At 35.4% G+C, this 14,968-nt stretch overlaps 1 protein-coding gene across 1 annotated transcript in view; it reads left to right on the top strand.

Moving 5' to 3' along the window:
* The window catches only part of Actr3 (ARP3 actin related protein 3 homolog), a 63,212-nt gene that overhangs the window by 22,843 nt on the left and 25,401 nt on the right, over positions 1–14,968 (top strand). Inside the window, exons 3-5 of the mRNA XM_004626369.2 lie at positions 2,344–2,468; positions 11,004–11,114; positions 14,203–14,298. Of these exons, the coding sequence (XP_004626426.2) occupies positions 2,344–2,468; positions 11,004–11,114; positions 14,203–14,298 (332 nt within the window). The remainder of the gene's footprint in view (positions 1–2,343; positions 2,469–11,003; positions 11,115–14,202; positions 14,299–14,968) is intronic.

Below are 14,968 nucleotides of genomic sequence, written 5' to 3'. Positions count from 1 at the left end.
CTTAAAACAACAGAAACCAAAATACAAAATTGGTATTATCTGCAGGGCCATGGTTTTATTGTTGGCTCTAGGAAAGAAACTCCTGTTTGCTCTTGTAGCTTTCAGCAATCCTTGGAATTTCTTGGCTAGTAGATATTATTTTAGTCACATAGCTACTTTCCTTGATTTTCTCTACATCCAGATTTATGTTTGTCTTAGTCACTTTTTGTGGCTGGGACACAAAAGATGACACCTGTAGCTTAATAGAAGTGGTTTTGGCTCACAGTTCTAGAGGTTTTAGTCCATGAGTGACAGGCTTCGAGGCAGAAACAGCATAGTAGGTCATGGTCCAGAAGCAGGCCAGGCTGCACCCAGGGTGGGTTTTCCCATGAGCCACAATTGTGTATGTTAGTGGAGTAATTAAGTACTGCTCACCTTAATTCTAGAATCATACCCTTTAAACCACTCATACATCCTAGATCCAGCCTCCTCTGAAAAGCCCCATGTATAAATGAGGGGTTTTTTTTGGTGGTGGTGGTGTTCCTAGATATAAGCCAAACATATGGTTTCAAGTTATTTTAAATATTTTTGTTTTCTAGTGAACCATCTAGATGTCTGTGTGTGTTATAAATGTATTACCAGAGAAAAAATAAACATTTGGAAGTAGACTGTAAATTAAAATTCTTTTCCTTCAGTTATTTTCTACTCATTTTCTTAAAGATAATTGTTAAATGAAAAAAACAATAGAAGCCAAGTGTTGTGATGTATGTCAGTAATTGTGGCACTTGAAGGGTGAGGCATGAGGCGTTCAAGGCCTTGAACCCTGTGAGTTCAAGGCCAGCCTGAAATGCATAGCAGGGCCCCTATCTCTATAGCGGTAATATACTGTCTATTTTTATTTACATGTAAGGAAAACAGATTTAAATGTTTGTGTGACCAAAAGAGTGTCATTTAAAAGGTAAAATAACGGTGTAGAATGTATATCAATAGTGTTTATTTTGAAGATGTAACTCCTTTACAGTATTACTTAATGCTTCTTTACAAAATTTAATAGAGAAACACAGCTAGGAGATACCTGCATCCTGAAGAGCCTTTTATAACTTCATTTTATATGATGGTAAACCTTATTATTTTCCATGAAGTTGAACAATTGAAATATTTTGGTCCAGATGATGAACCTGTTAATAATAACCTTTAGACTTATTAAAATGTAATATTGCAGTTGTTAGAGAATATAAAGTTTTTAGATCATATATCAGAAACAGAATGTTTCAGGCCGGGGAAATAGCTCAGTAGAATAAGTGCTTGCCTGGCAAGCGCAGGGTCCTGAGTTCAATCCCTGCTACTGCAAAAAAAACCAAAAAACAAAGCAAACAAACAAACACCCCAGAAACCAGAATGTTTCTATTTGTACAATAAAGAAAAGTAATTTTACTGTTAACTCTTAACAGTTTTTTATTGAAAATGTTTATAATTTTGCTTTTAACTTTTTATGAAGCCATTAGTGGATTATAAACTTAATAAAATACTTCACAAAAAGAAAGGACCAGTAGAATGCCAGATTAGTTTAAATGCATTTATTTAATTGAGTCAAGAGCTGTTTAAATTAAAGTATTTAGGAAATCATAACTTAATTAAAATGTGTGCAACAGGCTCTACCTCTGGTACTATATGCTGGATTTCTAAATATAAAGTGATTGCTGTATTACTTAAGCTAAGTGAAATTTCCTTCTCTACGTATGACTGGAGTTTAAAAGAGCACTATTATATATATTTAAACCTTTAGATCATAATTATAATAGTGAATAGGGTGGCAATATAAAGAAGGTTGTTAAAAATTATCCTTGCAATTTCACTATTTTAAAAAAAATTTTGGTCATTTTGAGACAGGGTCTTGCTGTCTCAAAATACACAGGTCTTGCTGTGCAGTTCAGGCTGAAGATTGAACCCAGGGCCTTTGCACTGAGCTGTATCCTCAGACCTTTTTTATTTTTTGAGTCAGGTTTCACTAAGTTGCCTAGGTTGGGGTTAAATTCCTAGTTCTCTTGTCTTTGCTTTCCTGAGTGATAGAGTTAAAGGTGTGTGCCACTATGCCAGGCAGATCTTACATAGACAAAAATACAGCTGAAACCAGTGTTAACTTCTTTTTTTTTGGCTTTTGCATTTGAGACCTTTTCTCTAAATGGAACCTGAAACTTCATTATGTAAAATGAAGTTTTTGCACATTTCTTACAACCCATGCATTAGTTTAACAATTTAAATATGCTAGGTCATGTTTTGTGTTTTAATATTTTGAAATGGGAGAAGTAGAAGTTTGTTATTTGAAGGAAATGAAAATTTTGACATGTCTAACTTATTTTAAAGGTATTGCGATTAAGGAGTCAGCAAAAGTAGGTGACCAAGCTCAGAGGAGGGTGATGAAAGGTGTTGATGATCTAGACTTCTTCATTGGTGATGAAGCAATAGAAAAACCTACATATGCAACAAAGGTAGGTTCCTATGATTTGTAAAAATAATGTTTTCAAAGCTTAGTTTGTTCAGTGATTATGTCTCTGGCATGTTCTGTTTTTTTTTTTTTTTTTTTTTAACGCTTGCCAGGGAAGCGCTTATTCCACTGAGCCATCTCCCTGGACCCTCTCTGGCATGATCTTAATCAGAGCAATTTCCCTGTAGCTCCTTTCCCTGTTGCTTTGATTGTACTTTCCCTCAGCCACATCCAAAAAAATGAAAATTTTCTACTAAATTGAAAGCAATGTTTACTTTTTCACACCCACTGGGTCTTGGCACCCTCAGTGGCTCATCTTTGTCCACATTGTTGAGTCTGGAGTGCTCCCTCACCTCTTTTAAGACAGGGCCTCAGTATTGTATAGGCTGTGGCTTACAAAATAAAATAGTCAGCCAAGTGAAATGTGAAGGCACAGATGTTTTAGGGCAAAAGAGGCCAGTTTGCAAGAGGGCTTTAAAAATCAGAGACTGGAACAGCACAACTAATGTATCTGAAGCATAGAGAAAGGTGAAAAGAGTTGATACCATTTAGGGATTGCACCTTTCTGAGTTTCAGTTTATTCATCTCTTTATAAAGTATTTGAACCTTAAGATTATTGTGAGGTTTAATGAGATAATGTATATTGTTATAGGCCTTTGAATATTGAGGAAAAATTATTTGGAGGTGGGAAACTTGGTACTGGAGAGATGAAATAATCTATTGCAGTAGTTATCCAAAATCAGAAAAAGAGGGAAAGGGATATGAATACAGTGATGGCAGTGAAAATGGGAGAATACATGTTTATGAGGTATGATTGAGAAATACAGAATGTTTAAATAAAAATTTTATTACGGTAAGAGACATTGCCATTAATCCCCCTGAGTATTCTCACTTTAGATGCACCTTGTCGTTTTTTCCACTTTCTGAAGAAGTCCTCTTTGTATTTGTGGTACGCTGAAAGCACCAGAGTTTCGAAAGGCAGGCTTGCATAAAGATTACATGCAGTATGGCTTCACTCGCCTTGTTCATGGAATCTAATGCCATGCAGCTGCTGACTTTTCCCAGTGTTAAAATGATCAGTAAACTTTTGAATAGATTTAGAACACTAAGGCAGCCACAGCAGTGTACCCTAAGATATTCCTGAAGAGGGCTTCCACAACTGCTTCAGAAAGCGGCAAGAACAATGAGATATGTTCAAAGTGAGGAAGAACGTTTTGAACTTATTGTGGGGATTGGGGTGTGGGGAGGCTCATGGCAATGGGTCTTTTTCTGTACTGTAATTTTTTTTCAGAAAAATTTTTAATGTTTTCTGTATTTTTTTAGTCACATCAAGTACACTGAAAATTTTTTTTAAAGGAGTCATTGTGAATTTTATGTTTTTATTCTTAAAAAGAACACACAAATATTCAAAGAAAAATTACAGGTGACACAGAATTTCACTTAACAAATACCAGTTTCACAGTGTTTATTGTAATACATAGTATCTTCCAGTTACTCATATTACCAGCCATCTTCATGCAAAATTGGAAGAAAAAAGAAATGTATAGTAAATTAAGAGAAAGAGTACAGTTGAAAAAAGGAGACAGAATAAATTAAGCATTATCTTTTCCTTTCCATATACCAACAGAAATACACAATATAGCAGAGAAATAGTTAATTCTTATGTGGCTATCACAAAGCTTTTACAGTTGTCAACATATATGAATAGTCTTATCTGCCATACCCTCATTATTTTATACTAAATATCTTGGCAATACTTGTCTTAATATTATCTAATTCTAGTCAGTGCTTAATTTTCCGTGATTTTTTTTTTTTTTTTTTTTTTTTTTTTTTTTAAGAGTCCACAGGTTGTTCATTTTTTTTTTTTTTTGTGGAACCAGGGATTGAACTCAGACCCTTGTGCTTTGTGCTTGCCAGGGAATCACTTATTCCACTGAGCCATCTCCCTTGCCCCCGTGATTTTTATATTACTTTTTTTTTTTTTTTCCTATATTTTAGGGAATGGCCCTACAGAGTATTCAGAGTCTCACTACTAGATTGGACTCTTAGTGATTCTCCTGTTTACAGCCTCCCAAGTTCTGGGATTACAGTGGTGCACCACCACGCCTAGTCTCATTTGCTGTCTCAGCGTGCCCCAAGGGGCAGAGCGGGCAAGGCAGGCCCTGGATTGAACCCCTGGCCCCTGCACCTGCTTGCAGGCACTTTAATCCGCTGAGCTCTTTGGCCTGCCCAAGATAGTTCTTATTCTTTATCACAGTGGCTCTCCGGCATCCTTGAAGGTTTTTTTTTTTTGTATTTTAGGATAGGTTGTACAGGGTGTTACAGGGTCTACTGCATATATCAGATTCATAGTGATGCTCCTGTTTACAGCCCCCCAAGTGCTGGGATTATAGGCATGCGCTACCACGCCCAGTCTCAATTGCTGTCTCAGTGTGCCCTGGGGTGGGGCCAGCACAGCAGGTCCCAGGGGTCCCCTACTTTTGCCTGAGCAGGCGCTTAATCTGTTTTTAATATTATTGTCTTTACTGTTTTCGTTGTTGCTGTGACAAGATACCTAAAGGAGGAGAGTTTTATTTTGTCACACAGTTTGTAATGGCCTTGATCCATTGTCTCCTGGCTCCAAGGCATTGTAACTTGGTAGAAGGGTATGGCTGAGGAGAACTGCACATAGGCATCTAGGAAGGAGAACACAGGCATCAAGGTAAGAGCTGTGGAGTGAGAAGCTCTTCCAGCTTATATCCCCAGTAACCTGTGTCTTCTTAACAGATGCCATCTCCTACTAATAAGTCAGCTGTAATGCCCCCATAATCCAGTCACTCTTCAGAAGCCTTGCCTGTGAGACATAAGGCTCTTGGAGGACGGCAATATCTAAACCATAACATTGACACTTATTAATAGGGATGGAGCCCAAGGTTTCCCACTCCCAACACTGAATAAGGTCCTAGTGAAGATAAGATCTGTTCAACTTAGTTTATAAGTTTCTTTACCCAGAGATGCTTCTCCTTTTGTATGTGTGTATCTTTTTCTGTTGGCAAAATTAGTCTAATAAAATTTCCTATTTTCCATGTTCTATTAGTTGCATCTTTATTGTGTTATTTAGCATGATCCATATTTTTTGTTATGAAATGATAGTTAAATCTGTAAATCTTAATAAGATACCTCTGATCCAGAATAAAAAAAAAAGTGGATACTTAAAGAGTCATAGTGGGTGTTTAGTGAGATACTGGTGATAACTAGAGCTCCTAATTAATCTCTTTATACCACATCCCCTGAGATTGAAAAACATTTAAAAAACACTGGCATAGGGTGGAAAGGATAAATTTAGTTTTGAATACATTGTGTTTGAAGTAATAGTGAGACATTTGACATATCACTAGACTGTTTCTCTCTCCCCCCCTATATATGAATTTTTGAACTCAGAAACAATATAGGGTTAAATACAGATTTGAAATATGTCAAGTACTTTGGTAAGGAATGCATTTACCTTGTGTAGACGGGTGGAAGAGGTCTTGAATGGATCCTGAGCAATGTCAGGAAGTTTGAATAGAGAAAGGGGCAGAACTGGACATAGAGGGCGGGCCAAATAGCTCAGTGGATTAAAGTAAACAGCAGATAGGCATGGGAGCCCAGTTAGATCCACAGGCCTGCTGTGTCAGCCCCCTCTCCCCCTGTGTGCTGAGACAGCAAGTGAGACTGGGTGTGGTGGCACACTCCTATAATCCCAGCACTTGGGAGGCTGTAAACAGGAGAATCACTAGGAGTTTGATCTAGTAGTGAGAACCTGAACACCTGTAGACACTTCCCTAAAATACAAAGAAACCCCCAAAAACCAAAAAAAAAAAAAAAAAAAAAAACCAAACTAGAAGTAGAGATAAATCTGTGGAATGCTACTGAGATACCAAGTAATCATAGGATTCACTGTTCTTATGCTTAACCAAAAGAAGCTCATTCATAGCATTAACGAAAATAAGTTTAGATGAGTGGTGAGTTTGGATGAAGACAAATGTACGAATGATAGGATTAAAGACAAAAGACAAAGAATATTGGTAAGTAATGGTTGACTATGATCAGTAGGTAAAAATAGATATAAAATTGCAAGATTCATATGAAAGACGTGGCTACTGTGAAAGGCTATTAGAAAAAGGAGATTATCAGGAGAGATGGGTATAATCCAAATCTCTGTGAAAGCTGGAGGGATAAGATCTAGAGCATAGATGAAGAATATTTCTTACATTACAACATAAGTGAAAGGAATCAAAAGAGTAAATATAGCATCACTTTTACAGATTTGTTGAATAGAGGCTTGTATTCTTGGCTGCTGATGTCTGCTTTCTCTTGAGTTTGACATCATCTGATTGATACTCAGGGAAAGGATTCTTATGAGGAGGTGAAATCTGGATGGTAGGGAGGAAAATAAAGGTAAATAGTAGGGAGGTAGCCTTTAATTTTTTAAACAAGTTTCTTTGACAATAATAGGAATTCTTATTTTTAAAGCATTATTTTTGTCACTTAAAACTTTTTTTTTCTTGTTTTAATTTGCCTAGCTTTCTGACCCTGTGCATGTACCTTCAGTACTTGACAAGAGCTGGGCACGGTGGCATGTACCTGGAATCTCAGCACTGTGGTGGAGGCTGAGCCAGGAGGGTAGCAAGTTTGAGTCAAGCCTGGGGGTAACTTACTGAGACTGTGTTCAAATAAAAAAAGGACTTGTGATGTAGTCCAGTGGAAAGACCTCTGTTCAATCCCCAGTACCCCCAAAACAAACACACAACACCACAAACAGACAGCATCGGGCTCTGCTGACAAGGTTTTTCATTTTCAGACCTTGTGAAAACTTCAGATCTTACAGTACAACCCCAGGTTTGCCTTGGCACATGTTAAATTGGGTGTTGGGTTCTACAAAACTTGGTTTGAAGGCTACAATTTTACCAGAAGTTCAGGAAAACCTGTTTTGTTAGAGGATTACTATAAGCCTGTGGATGTCAAATGCTAGACCATTAAACAAAATCCTCAGAGGAGCTAAAGTCTTAATTTTATTAACCTAATTATGTACATTTTTCTTCAGTATAATCAGCATTATCATTATAGGCAAGTTTAAGATAGTCACGATGTGTTGTGTTTCGGTAGTCAGGGGTTGTGTTTTGGTAGTAGGATGACAGAAAATGTGAATAGTCAGTTGATGGAGCCTAAAGTCTAAATTGTGTGTATTGAAGGGTAGGGATTAATTAGGTTAATCAGTGGGCTGAAAATCTTAATTATCATCTGAAGAGGTGTATTGTGTACTAGAGTAATGGTTTTTGATTAGGAAGCAGTATTAAGAAGTAGCATACCTATGTTTCAGTAATTTAGAGATGATAGTATTAAGACTTGTACTCACCAGAGGTGAAAAGAGATCATTGAAGGTGATGAAATCAGTTAGCTGACAAGTTAAAGTTCCTTCCTACCAATTCTGTCTTTTGGTTTTAACCACATTTTCAAGTCTTCTAAGTGCTACAGACAAACTGAAACAACAAAATTTCTGTCTATTCTTACCTGCGGTAGAAAGCACTGTGGCACTGTGCTACCCCACTGGCTTGGGGCTTTTTTTTCTTAAAGACTTCCCCTAGATAATCTCGTACTCTTTCAATTGCTTGATCATATCTTCAGTTACTTTTCTACAATTTCTTTTCTGTCTCTTGAGTTTAATGGATAATTTATAAAATATTCTTTTTTCTTATTTACTCTTAAGACAATGCAGAACAATTTTTTTTTTTTTTTTTAAAGAGAGTCTTGCAAGGTAGTGAAGGCTGGGTTTATAGCTCAGCCCAGGCAGGTCTCAAATTTGAGGGGATCCCTTGCCTCAGCTACCCAAAGGGGATTATTATAGGTGAACACCACCATGACCAACTAAAGTTTTGTAAATTTGTGTTTTGACTAATGGATCCTATCCATCCTGTTTTCAAAAATAAAACCTACTGATATCTCAGTTTTTCTCCACATTTTTATTGACTAAACAACCTGGACTCTAGCCCAGTATCATTTATACTGTAATTAGAAATGTTCTTTCTTGATTTCTCTTAAATTCATTTCCGCTTTCTCAGTCCAGCTATAACAATTTTCCTCAAAATTGAAGCTTTTCTTACTTTTCCACTGCTTAAAAAATTTTGATGCCCCATTTCATACGGGATAAAACTAAAACACAAGATAAACATAATTTAGAAAAAAAACCAAAACAAAACAACATAATTTAGAGAATTTAGTCTCTTTGATCTAAAACTAGTACCTTTCTATACCTCTATCCCCTAAGTTTTATACCATTTGTGTATTTGTCATTGGTATGTTACACAGTGTATGTATGTAAATGTTCTTCTCCACTCTACCCTATCCTTGCCAATAAATAAATAAAATTTAGAAAATGAAAAGGTTGCTTCTTTAGGATTCACTTTACATGTAACTTCCTTAGTGAATCCAGTTTGGTCATCTTATTGTAGGAACTATTTTTTTAGAAACCTGTGATGGAGTATTTGTATGTTGCTTGCTGTGTTTCTTGCAAGTTGGTGATCCATGGTCTTACCAGTTATACCCATAGTTCACAGTTGGTGCGTAATAATAGTCAGTGAAGAGATGAATAAATAGGTCTTAGAATAATTTGTAAACCTTCATTAATATGTATTATGAAATGAATGATACAATAAAACACATTTTTTTCCTTTCCTACCACAAACTGGGTAGTAGAAATTATAAGTTTAATTCCTTAGAAAGTAAAAGTAGATGGTGTTGGGGATTAGTAAATACTACAGGATATTTTACTTGTTCATTCACGAATTCATTCTGTCTTTTAAGTATTGAATGTGTATCGTATTTATGGAACTATATTCTGTTGCAGAGTTTTACTGTGCCTTTGGGGTTTCAGTAACGTTTTCATAGTACCAACTAGATTTAAAAAAAAAAAAAAGTATCTTCTGTTGGTTAAGTAGGTACATTCAAGCAGCTTGGCAAACCATTTGAAAGAAAGTATATGCTTAAATTGAAAATAACTTTATTTCATTGTTAAACAGTGACTGTTAGGATGCTTATTTCTCATAGGAACTTCACAGTTGCTGAAACTGGAATCTGATTAAACGTTATCGCCCTCATTTTGGTTTTACATATGGTGTTTTCTGTGATGTATGGTTTTTATCACAGAGCAACTCACAACCTAGCTTTTCAAAGAAATATTGCCACTGAAAGGAATATCGTATACTCTGATGTTGAAATAAAACTCCTTAAGCTAGTTTATATCATGTAGTATCAAACATGAAGTATATATGGGCAATTTGTGGTGTTCCTGTGAATTTGCTGCAATGCAGTTTTAGAAACAATTCTACACAGATCAGTTCAACCCTTCTTGCAGATTTTACATGCTTGATTTTTATGATTATTCTAGTTACATTTTTACTGGATGTGTTTTACTTAGGTGGAACAGTAGTGGTTTTGTTTAGTTTTTTTGATAGGGTCTCACTTGATCTCTCGGACTCAAGAGACTCAAGTAATTCTCTTCCCTCAACCTTTCAAGTAGCTTAGACTACTTGCCGCTACACCTGGCTACCAAGTTAACTAATTAATTTTATTATCATTATTGTTTAGTTTTTTTGAGGGTATCTTGCCATGTATTGCAGGCTGGCCTTGAACTCATGTGGCCCAGACTGGCCTCAAACTCATGGCAATCCTCTTGCCTCAGCATGCATTACCATACCCAGTGACCAAATATACTTTATATATTAGGCATACAACAAAATTTTGTTAGTGACCTAATAAATTAAAAATTAAGGAAACTGTGGTGAACTATGGTTTTCATAGGATTAATTTTAAATTAAAAAAAAATCAAGCCATAAATTGAGTGTGGTGGCACACCCCTGTAATCCCAGCACTCTGGAGGCTGAGGCAGGAGGATGATTCTGAGTTTGAGACTGGCCTTGGCTACAAGGTGAGTTTAAGGCCAGCCTGAACTACACAGTGAAACCTGGGCTCAAAAATACCCCCCCCCCAATCAAGTCATCTGTTATCTAGAGTTAACATTTTGAGTGTTTTGAAATTTATGTATTCCGCTGAACTATCTGTTGAATGTGCATTGGGAAATAATTTCATTTGTCTGTAAATACTTAAGTTTTATTTTATTTTTTTAAATGTATTTGGTTGTTGCAGGGTCTCACTATGCAGCTTGGACTTGTGGTGATCCTCCTGCTTTCAGCCTCCCCAGTGCTGGGATTATAGGTGTGCGCCACTGTGCCCGGACTGTGGCTGGCTCAGTCTGCCCTGGGGTTGGTGTTGTCGTGGCCTGTGGTACCTAGGTTTGAACTGCCATCTCTGAACTTGCCTAAGCTTGCCTAAATGCAGGTGCTTTAGTCCGCTGATCTATCTCGCTGGCTCCCAGTGTGTATTTCCTAAGGGTGATCTATAATACTGTTACCACACCTAAGGAAGTGCATCTCTGTTTTATATAATCTGATTTCTCCACCACTGGGTATTTTTATTTAGTTTTTGATGTAAGATATAACTTATGAAACTTTTGTTTTAATAGTGGCCAATTCGCCATGGTATAGTTGAAGATTGGGATTTAATGGAAAGGTTTATGGAGCAAGTGATCTTTAAATATTTAAGAGCAGAACCTGAAGACCATTATTTTCTTTTGGTAAGTACAAATTACCATTTTGGGGTGAAATTTAAAGAAAACTTACTGAGAACATTTTTATACTTGAATCACTATGGTATATTGTTCATTAGATTGTTGTTTATGTTAAAGACTTTGTTATAAAGCTGTGATATCTTCATAGCCATCTAGTCACAGGTTTCAGTGTAGTAGTAGTATGTCCAAGCACCAAAATATAAGTTAACTTCATAAGGTAACTTAACGAAGTGCTTTTGATAATATGTAATCATCATGGTAGGAATGATAATGTTCCTATGTATTTCCCTTATAAAGATAGGCTGTTGCTTTGCTGTTCTTAGTAAGAAAAGTTATGTATACTTCAATTTTTAGACTTTTTCTCTCAAAGTGTATTATATAGCTATTTAAATAATTGCCTTTAAAAAACTTAAAAGTTGTATTTTGGTTGCTTTTCAAAATATTAACTGTTACTTGTTAACTTTTTAGGATGAAAGAAAAATTTCTTTGGTTGTTGTAGGGTCTCACTATGTAGGAATTTTTTTCCCTTTAATCAGCTATCCTTCAACACATAGGGCTGATCTTTTCCCCTTTCTGCTCATTATAATTACATTGTTAGTATTCAGTATTTGTTTTTAAGGAATATACAACTATTTATTGACCACCGTTCATCATTATTTACAGTAAACAGTACACATTAGGATAACATTCTGACTACTACAAAGTTGTTTTCCTGGCTTCTGCTGAAAACAGCAACCTGAATACTGAAAAGATTAAGCCAACATGTAAGGAATAAGTTGGAGTCAAGAAAAAACATGCAGGTCAATAGTTTAGATTACAAGTTTGTCCACTCATTTATTTTAGGTCCTAAATTGTAAACACCTCCAGCCACTTTGTAAGTTTCTGTGAGCCAAGTCTTAAGACATATGAATCCTGACTTTTGAGTGCAGATTTCAAGTTGCTGTCAAGTAATGAATCTTGAGGGATTTTTAATACTCCTTGTTAAGTCTTAGTGTATTCAAGCAAACCAAGTTTTGGCTTGCTACCTTTGGGTGGGAAAGTTGTTGGTAGAGATTAAGTAGTTCCTTCCTTTATCAGTATTTTATTATGACTTTGTGAATATTGTTTATGAGCAGACCATAAAGTTCAAAGAATTCTATTGTGGACACTTATATACCTACAATTTAGACTGAGCATTTTACTATAATTGTCTTATGACATCCATCTGTTTATTCATTGTCAATTCATGTTGGTTTTAAATCACTTTAGAGTGGGCTGCAGATGGAGTTACTTCCTGCCTAAATAGTTGAGTATGAATTGTCAACCAGAGTTCATTATTTGTTTATGGCTATTCTTTTTATGTAAAATTTATATACCATGAAATAACATCTGAATTGTTCTGTGAATTTTGACGAGGGGTTGGCAAATTAATCTTTTAATCAGTCAGCAAAAATTTTTAGCCTCACAGTCATAAATTCTTTGAAGAGATTTAATGAGAATTTAGTGATCTCTATGGCAGCTACTTCAGTTCTACTTTGTATTAGGAAAGCAGTCATATACTTAAAGCAGTAGACAAGACTTAAAGAATATGACTAAGTTCCAGTAAAATTGTATTTATAAAAGGTGGTGGGCTGGATTTACTTAGTTTGTGAGATGCCCGACTTTTGGTTTGATAGTCGCATACATTTTTGTGACTTAAACCCATGTCAAGATATGTAACATTGCTGTCAACTTGGAAAGTACTCCATACCCTTATTTTTGCCCCTTCTCGCCTAGAGGGAATCAGTATTCTGTTTTTTTTTTTTTTTTCTTCTTCCCCCAAATGAGATTAGTTTTGCTTGTATTTGAGTTTCACATAAATGGAATCACACAAGATGTAAATTCTGGTGAAATTTTGTTCACTCAGCATAGTTGTGAAATTCCTCCGTGTTTCTAGTTTTTGATTTATGATTTGGGTATTGTGAACATTGTTGTATGAGTCTTTGTGGGCATTGGTTTTCATTTCTGTTGTATTATATACATGTGGTATTGCTGTGTCATAGGGCAGATGTATGGTTGTTTTTAAGGCAGCTTTTTGTACTTTTCCTAAGGAGTAGTACCTTTTTACACATCCATCAGCGAACATGTTAGTGATAGCTTGCTCTTGTATTTTATCCAACATTTAGTATATCAGTTTTGAATTGTAGCTATGCTGGTGTGTTTATAGGACAGCAGTTTTTATTTTCAGTTTGCATTTTCCTGATGACCAATGATGTTGAACACTTTCATGTGCTTATTTAGCTATTTGTGTGAACATTGTGTGTGGCTCTTCGATTATGTTTCATATAGACCATCTCTTTATCAGCTTATGATTTTGACTCCTTTAGTTTTTAGCTTAGTTTACATAATTTTTTATTAACCTGTCTCTAAATTATCTTTAAGCTCTTCAATGTAGTTCCAAAATTGTAAGTACATTTAAATAGAGCAAGAAATTTTCCTTTTGAAGGTTTTACACACAGAAAAATATTTTCATGCTTTTCTACTTTATAGTGTCTTTTAAAGTAAAAAGGATGTAATTTTCTATGAATTCATGTTTTATCTTTTTGTGGTTTGTTCTCTCTGACTCAATTTTCTCAAGAGGATTTTCTGGTTCATTGCTTATAGGAATTGAACTGAGCTTCATATCCCTAGTTCTTTTAAAATTTATTTAAAACTTTTGTCCTTCACATTTAAATGATTGAATTACCAAATCAGCCTCTTTAGAATCAGATACAGTACTCAGTGTCAAGCCTTAATAATTTGAATGATTTAGTGATTGTGGGACATAATTGAAACATGCAGTTCAGCATTATTAATTCTGTTGACCAAGCCTTTGCCTCATTAACATGTGTTCTGATCTAGACTTAGCTTTATAAAAATTTTTTTTTTTTTTGGCAGAACTGGGGATTGAACTCAGGCACTTGTGCTTGCCAGGCAGGCGCGTATTCTACTGAGCTATCTCCCCGGCCCCAGCTTTATAAAGTTTCTGAACAGCGATATTTACAATCAATATAATTTAAACGTAAGAGAACTATGTAAATATCTTTCATCAAAATTATTTGGTACTGTCTTTTGATAATGATATTCAATTCAATAGACTGAACCTCCACTGAATACTCCAGAAAACAGGGAATATACTGCTGAAATAATGTTTGAGTCCTTCAACGTTCCGGGCTTGTACATTGCTGTGCAGGTAAGCAAGTTCTATGTAGGTAAGCTTGATTTGTACATTTCAATTTGATTTAATTGTCTGTTAAAGCACACTTTTTGCCTTTTTTCAATGAAAAATAATTTATTAACTTAAAAGCATGTTGTAGAAACAGTTTTATAGGAAATGGATCTGTTTAATTAGAAAAGAATTGTTAAACTAAGTTTTTAAATATTTCAAGTGGCAACAAAAAAAAAAAAAAGAAAAAGAAAAATTTCAAGTGGCTTCATGGGACAGAAACAAACTAGTATTTACTGAATGCTTATTTCATGCCCAGAACTTCCTGTATTTCTGTTACATTTGTTGTGTATTTTTACCACAAACTGTTTCACTTACCAGATTTAATTAATAGATTGACTTAACTTTAGGTAAATTTGATCACACACTTGATGTGCTCCTCTGTATATCTTGTGTATCATAAGTTCCTTTCATTGCACTTAATTTGTACATGTATCTTTATGAAATGACTTCTTTCCCACCCATAAGGATCATGGTTTTCCTTTGACATTTTTTTATTTTTTTATTTTTTATTTTTTTATTTTTATTTATTTATTTATTTTTTTAATTTTATTTATTTGTGTGTGTGTGTGTGTGTGTGTGTGTGTGGCCAGCTCAACCCACCAGGGGGCGGGGCTGGCTGGCATGTGGTGCTGGG

The sequence above is a fragment of the Octodon degus genome, unplaced genomic scaffold (assembly GCF_000260255.1).
Source record: "Octodon degus isolate 3935 unplaced genomic scaffold, OctDeg1.0 scaffold00014, whole genome shotgun sequence".
Lineage (NCBI taxonomy): Eukaryota > Metazoa > Chordata > Mammalia > Rodentia > Octodontidae > Octodon > Octodon degus.
The sequence above is the reverse complement of the archived record's forward strand: the minus strand, read 5'-3'. Positions and strand labels throughout refer to the sequence as shown.